This window comes from Conger conger, chromosome 12 (assembly GCF_963514075.1).
Source record: "Conger conger chromosome 12, fConCon1.1, whole genome shotgun sequence".
NCBI classification, from domain to species: domain Eukaryota; kingdom Metazoa; phylum Chordata; class Actinopteri; order Anguilliformes; family Congridae; genus Conger; species Conger conger.
The window spans coordinates 22,982,773-22,989,476 of NC_083771.1; the positions used below are offsets into that span (position 1 = coordinate 22,982,773).

Here is a 6,704-nt window from a genome sequence, read left to right on the forward strand (position 1 = left end):
TATGAAGGCATAGTTATGATGAAACACAAGTGATACACCACGTGACAACAGATACAAAAGAGAAAGAAATACACTAGAAAAATTAGATTAGAAAGCATAATCAAAAAAATACTTTGACCATCACTGTTCATAATCAAAAAAATACTTTGACCATCACTGTTGGTATATGTGACCCATGCCTCAAATATTTGGGTCATGATAATCAGTTAAATATACAGGTAATGTAAATTAGGATAGTTAATGTGTTTATTTGTATCCTCTTATACGTGTGTTCAAATATTGGCTCAAGACAAAGGATTTTTATGGAAATGGATTAATCAAATGCCATGTGCCAATGGTACAAATTAGGTCTTAACTAACCCTCTTCAAGACCTCACCAGGTCCTAACCAATATGTGATGTAACTCATATCACACACAAATTTGACTTTGTCATGAAATCGGTATTCATTCATTCTAGATGGGCTGAAAGGGCTGATCACCTCATTACTGTATGTATTCTTATCTTATGCTCCAGATGTGCTGAATGGTCTTTTCTCATTATGCTTCATTATGCTCTTTCATTCTAAATGAGCTGAATGGGCAGTTCTTCTCGACACCAGAGGGTGTAATTACAAAACATGACATTATATTACATTTCATTTGGCTGACGCTTTTATCCAAAACAACTTACAGTTGATTAGACTAAGCAGGAGAGAATCCTCCCCTGGAGCAATGCAGGGTTAAGGGCCTTGCTCAAGGGCCCAACAGCTGTGCGGATCTTATTGTGGCTACACCAGGGATCGAACCACCGGCCTAGCGGGCCCCAGTCATGTACCTTAACCACGACGCTACAGGCCGCCTCAAAACATAAACATATCCATACGCCTTGAGCAATCTCAGCAGCCTCCACGTGCAGCTGTGCTAATTAGCAGCACCATTGATCCAGTCCTGTAATCCCGCTGCCCTCTGTGTCCTTTTTGTGGCTGTCATATGTTTCTTGTCCACACAGGCTCGTTTGGGCTTACATAAACCTCTAATTGTTTTTACGGCAATCATCGGAGTGTTCAGCCCACAGGCCAGATTATGGCCAGGATTTCTGCACCAGGATTAGCGCTAGATTTAAGCACCTTATTTAGTTACAAGAAGTGAAAATAATCAATAAGCCTGTCTGTGTGTGGACTATAAAAGAGGATCCCAGGAGGAGAGGCACCACAGTCTGTTGGACAGCCAGAGAAAGACAGTTCAACACCGCTGCATCCTGCTCCCTACCTCTCTGAACTACAGATCCAGAGACAGGTAAGGAATTTATAATACATTTTCTTGGGCAACAAACAACCACTTTTTTGTTGAGAGGCCGACCAGCTGGCAGGAAGTTCTGGATCACTGAAGAAGTAAAATGGGATCTGCTAAACGCATGTTGATCAGAATGTCTTGGCGAAGGAAGACAAGGAAATTGAGATGATTGTTTCAAAGTGTGGACTGAAAGGCAGCTTTTAGCTGTGATCATTGGAGTAATGAATGTGCATGGAGAAGGGGTAAGGTAGTGGGCTAGGCTGAAAGGTTTATCTCTTCCCTACCAGACATGCCCCTGTGGTGCACGATGTAACAGAGCTGCCTGTACACCCACATGCTAATGCATACCTGAATCTTTGCATAATAGACTTTTTTTTGCTTAATAGAATTTAAAAAATGTTTTTGCTAAATTCCACTGTGTGGAGAAGCTTGCCAGGTCATAAAATGGAGACAGAAACTCTGGGCCGGTTTTCAAAACCAGGCTTGATACAGTCCTAGATACTATCTTGTCTTTAGGTAAATTAATTGTTAAGTACACTTTAGTGGTGGGGATATGGCAAACATTTTTGAGCTGAACAGATTGTATCTCTTAATTATGTTACATTATGTTATGATGCACTGAAATGCTTCTCTTCTGTCCCTGGCAGAATGGACTACTCCAAGCTCGCTCTGTTGGTGGTGCTCCTCTCATATGTTGAGAGGTGCTGGTCGGCATCCTGTGTCGTAGACAGCTTCAAAGTCAAGGCTGACTTTGACCCCAAGAGGGTGAGTGTCCTCCTGTCAGATCTGGTCCTCAAAGCACCACTAGAAGTTATTACATCTTTTCAATAGCACCTACTTCTGTATAACACTAACCAATGGAAGGGAAACTTCTGAGAAGGCAATTTCAAAGCTCACAGTTTTAAAATGACCACACATCTGTGAGTGTGCACCAAAATCCAATGTGGGATGAAATTACATCAAGCTGCATTTTCAGGAAGGTGCAATGTTTCAAATGCATGTATTTAAATGTATGTACTTCATATGGACTACTGGTTCACTGCAAGAAATGACGACCTTAAGTGTTTTAGTCGTTTTAGTAGTTTTAATTCACCTTTTGCTTGACAAGTGAAATTATCTTGTCATTGGCAAATATTGGAAAGAGTAAAACTATCTCACCCTGCTGGCAATATTTTTGTCTTATCTTGCCATAGAGTTATATAACTAAGTTTTAAAGTTTTTTTCAGTGTTGCCTTTTTGTTTAGTACCCCTTTTGTGCCACCTACAAAGCAACTTACACCTCGCTACTCTCTTTGTAGTTGACAGATATATTTACTTATTTGAGTGCACTGCAGTGTGTTTTTGGCCACTACTGTTGCTCACCCTGATGGACTCCTTTGTGTGCTGCAGTATTCTGGTAAGTGGTACGCTCTGCAGAAGAAAGACCCGGAAGGCCTCTTCCTTCAGGACAACATCTCTGCCGAGTACACCATCGATGATGACGGCACCATGTCAGCCTCTTCCAAGGGCCGCGTCACACTTTTTGGGTGAGTGGGGGGCACCAGACAGGGGGGAGGGGGCGCTCAGGAGATGCAGGAGATGTAGGTTAATTATGGAGGAGAGAACTGTTGCCAGAACTGTTGCCAGGTAAAGAGGTATTTTGCATTTTGTATTTTGTTACAGTATATCCCTGATATGAGGCCACAGCACAAGGCATGAGTTTGTATAAATCAGTGATACACATAAATGAGTGTGCACTCTGGTCTGTTTTACCAGGTTCTGGGTTGTGTGCGCTGACATGGCTGCCCAGTACACAGTACCTGACCCATCAAACCCCGGAAAGATGTTCATGACCTACCAGGGCCTGGCCAGCTACCTGTCCAGTGGAGGTGAGTTATGAGTTTCAACATATAAATACACACACACACAGAAACATGCGCACACACACAGACACACACACACACACACAAACATGCACTTGGATGCACACACTTGATGAACTCAGCCAGCTACTTTTTACAAAAAGTTTAAGAGCAGCATTTTTTTTCAATTCAGTTTTTAATGCACTGCGCAGTTGGGAGTAGTTGTATATTCTGTTAATGTCCTCTTGTGATATGGGCTCTGCATACCCTGCATCAAGCAAGTTGCTTGAATGCACTGACTATCCAGATATTTGCTCCCTTCATGTGCTGTCCTCACTTATTTCAAAGCTGAATTGTTCATTCTTATGAAGAAAAAACATCTGGCTAGCTAGTCATGGTTCTCCCCAGGTATTAATGTAAATTTAAGGAATTCACAAATGCCTCTACAAACATCAGAGAAAAATCAATAAAACCTATGACTAGGGGTGAGCGGTATACCGGTATTAACCTGAAAACCGGTATGATACAGTCTCAGGACATGGATTTAGTCATATCATGCCTGTGTACTTTGTTAAAACATTAGGTTGTGGTTGTAAAGTACCAAGAAATTTGAACTAGTGTTAGCTAGCTAACTCACATTATGAAATGTTAATGAACTAGCGTTAGCTAGCTAACTCACATTATGAAATGTTAGTGAACTAGCGTTAGCTAGCTAACTACCATTATCAAATGTAAAGCCAATGAGGAAAGTCAGCCTGACATGATCCATCAATTTTGTTGCACTTGGGCACGTTTGCCACTGGTGTGTTTGCTTGGTGCAATTGTGGATGCTAAAAATGTGCTTATTGGAGTATGAAGTCCTAAGACTTAATAAACATGGTTGTAGGATAATCTAAATACTAGTAGCTATAATATTCTATTGCAGTTATTATCTATCAGCAGTGCAGCATAGGGAAGGCTATGTCACAATGACAGCAGAAGGTTCATGATTAGTATATGTGTTACAATGTACAATGTAATTCAGTACCTTTCTGAATTTATATAATCCAAGGTATGATTCAGAATTTTTACGCTTTTGATATCATATCCATATATCACATCATATCATATCATATCATATAATATCATATCATATCATATTCATCCTCATATGATTTTTTTATTTTCTTTTAAGCAGAGTGGTTTAATAAGAAGTTCAGAACAAGTGAAACTAAATTTTACTCATTCTGTTCTCCAGCATTAAAAGTAGGCAGTTGGAGGCGGTTTACTCAACAGTGTAAACACTGCCAGTTTAATCCTTATCAGGAACATTTCCTGTGTTTAAAACATCAAAAAAGCTTTCCCAAATGTGAATTCCAGGAATGTGACGGTAAAATCAATTACTTTCCTGATGAGATATGAGAATATGAGATTCTACAAAATAACTGCCGGCAATAATTGTGAAGTATTCATATAATTTGCTTAAAATATTTAATGACACACATTTTTTAAACACAGGAGAAGGAATAATCTCAAACAGACACAAAGAGGCAATTACATGCATACCCAAACACACACACACACACACACACACACTCTTACACATAGTCTCATACATTCTAATGCCACCCGCGTGACTTATTCTAAATTATTAATTGAATCATTTGCTTCCAGGCGACAACTACTGGGTGATCGACACCGACTATGACAACTACGCCATCACCTACGCCTGCCGCACCCTGAAGGAGGACGGTTCCTGTGACGATGGCTATTCCCTGATCTTCTCCCGCAACCCCCGCGGCCTGCCCCCCGCCATCCAGCGCATCGTCCGGCAGAAGCAGGAGGAGATCTGCATGGCTGGCCAGTTCGAGCCCGTGCTGCAGTCCGGTGAGTCTGCCAAACTGCCATGCTGCCAAACACGACAACCTAACCTTCTCACAGCAAAGCCAAACACAGTCACAGAGCGGCCAAGCCCTCTGGCAGAACAGCAAGTCTCACAGACCGGCCAAACGCACTCGCAGAACATTACATTACATTACAAAGAAATGACTGGCATAAAAAGACCTGACCGGCACTAAAAATGTGACTCACCAGACTTGCATAAAATACATACTTGTTTTGGATTCAAATATTGAGGCTCGATTGAGGTTGCTTGGTGCAATTGAGCCAACCAAGAGGACCAAAAGGTGGGGTTTGCCATTTTTGAGAGTATTTCATCGGTGCCAATACACCAGACAATCTCAGTCACCCTAGAAAAGTACATGAATCCAAAACAATGACGTATTTGACCCAGGTCTGCTGCTCACCACCGGCCGGTGCCTTGTACTCATGCCCATCTCCGCTCTCTCCCCTCCAGGCGCTTGCTAGACTGTGTGTGGAGCATCAGAAGGATTCCTTTAGCATGCTGGCATGAGAAGAGGCATCCAGAACACGCTGTAGCAGTGTCGTAGCATTAGACCAGACCGTTCCAACAAGCCAACATTTCGCCCTTTCAAGAGCACAGATGTGTTGTACCAGATCTATGAGACAATAAACCTTTTTTTAAACAAATTTCTGCAAAATCATCTTTGTCTTTTTTTCATAGGGGATCTATTGTCCTTTTAAAAAAAAGAATAATAATCACCTCAGACCTCTGCAGTATCATTACCGATGTTATTTCTCCAGCTGAATTCAGAACAGAATCTAGCTTTGGTGCATCTAACTTTAGCCTATTTCATCTGCTTAAATCATAACAGAATGTTTGGCTGCGAGAGTACATTCAGTACTGCAACCAGACATAACAAAAATGTGCATGCTGAATTTCTGAATACTGGCATAAAGTTGAACTTTTTCAATCCGACTGAGTCCTTTCATCCGTTTAAATCTAAGCTGTTTATGGGGAGAGGAGGGTCAGGGAGATTGGGAAAACTGAAAGGACAGCTGCATTGTTTTCAAAATAGGCCCATCCACTTAGGAGCAAATACTGTGCAGAAAACTGATGCACACAGATACGAGTCTGAATATTGTGATAGATCCACAAACTCCACAGCAACCAGAGGAAAGCACGGAGGAAGAAATGGGAATCTAGATCAGATATTCTCTCTAACTCATTTTTAAAGACCGATATCCACGTTGAGATGTCTATCTACACATACAATTGTAATGATATGTCAGGTAATAAAAGCTAAAATAAGTTAACAAAAAGTGTGTGTGTATGTGTGTGTGCATGTGTGTGTATCTGTGTGCATGTGTGTGTGTGAGTGTGTGTGTCTGTGTGTGTGTGCTTGTGTGTGTGTGTGTATGTGTATGTGTATGTGTATGTGTGTGTGTATGTGTGTGTGCGTGTGTGTGTGTGTGTCTGTGTGTGTGTGCTTGTATGTGTGTGTATGTGTGTGTGTGTGTATGTGTATGTGTGTGTGTGTGCGTGTGTCTGTGTGTGTGTGTATGTGTGTGTGCTTGTGTGTGTGTGTATGTGTGTGTGTGTGTGTGAGTGTGTGTCTGTGTGTGTGTGTGTGTGTCTGTGTGTGTGTGTGTGTGTCTGTGTGTGTGTGTGTGTATGTGTGTGTGCTTGTGTGTGTGTGTGTGTGTGTGTGTGGCATAGCGTGTGGCAGGGTGTTCAGGTTCATTTTACA

At 41.6% G+C, this 6,704-nt stretch overlaps 1 protein-coding gene across 1 annotated transcript; it reads left to right on the forward strand.

Annotated features, from left to right (window-relative positions):
• Nucleotides 1-1,212: 1,212 nt before the first annotated feature.
• On the forward strand, nt 1,213-5,556 carry rbp4l (retinol binding protein 4, like). Its single transcript, XM_061263777.1, has 6 exons — nt 1,213-1,276; nt 1,921-2,038; nt 2,663-2,799; nt 3,029-3,141; nt 4,768-4,980; nt 5,450-5,556. Exons 2-6 carry the CDS (start codon nt 1,922-1,924, stop codon nt 5,458-5,460), a joined length of 591 nt encoding a protein of 196 aa, XP_061119761.1. The 5' UTR covers nt 1,213-1,276; nt 1,921; the 3' UTR covers nt 5,461-5,556.
• Nucleotides 5,557-6,704: the final 1,148 nt, after the last annotated feature.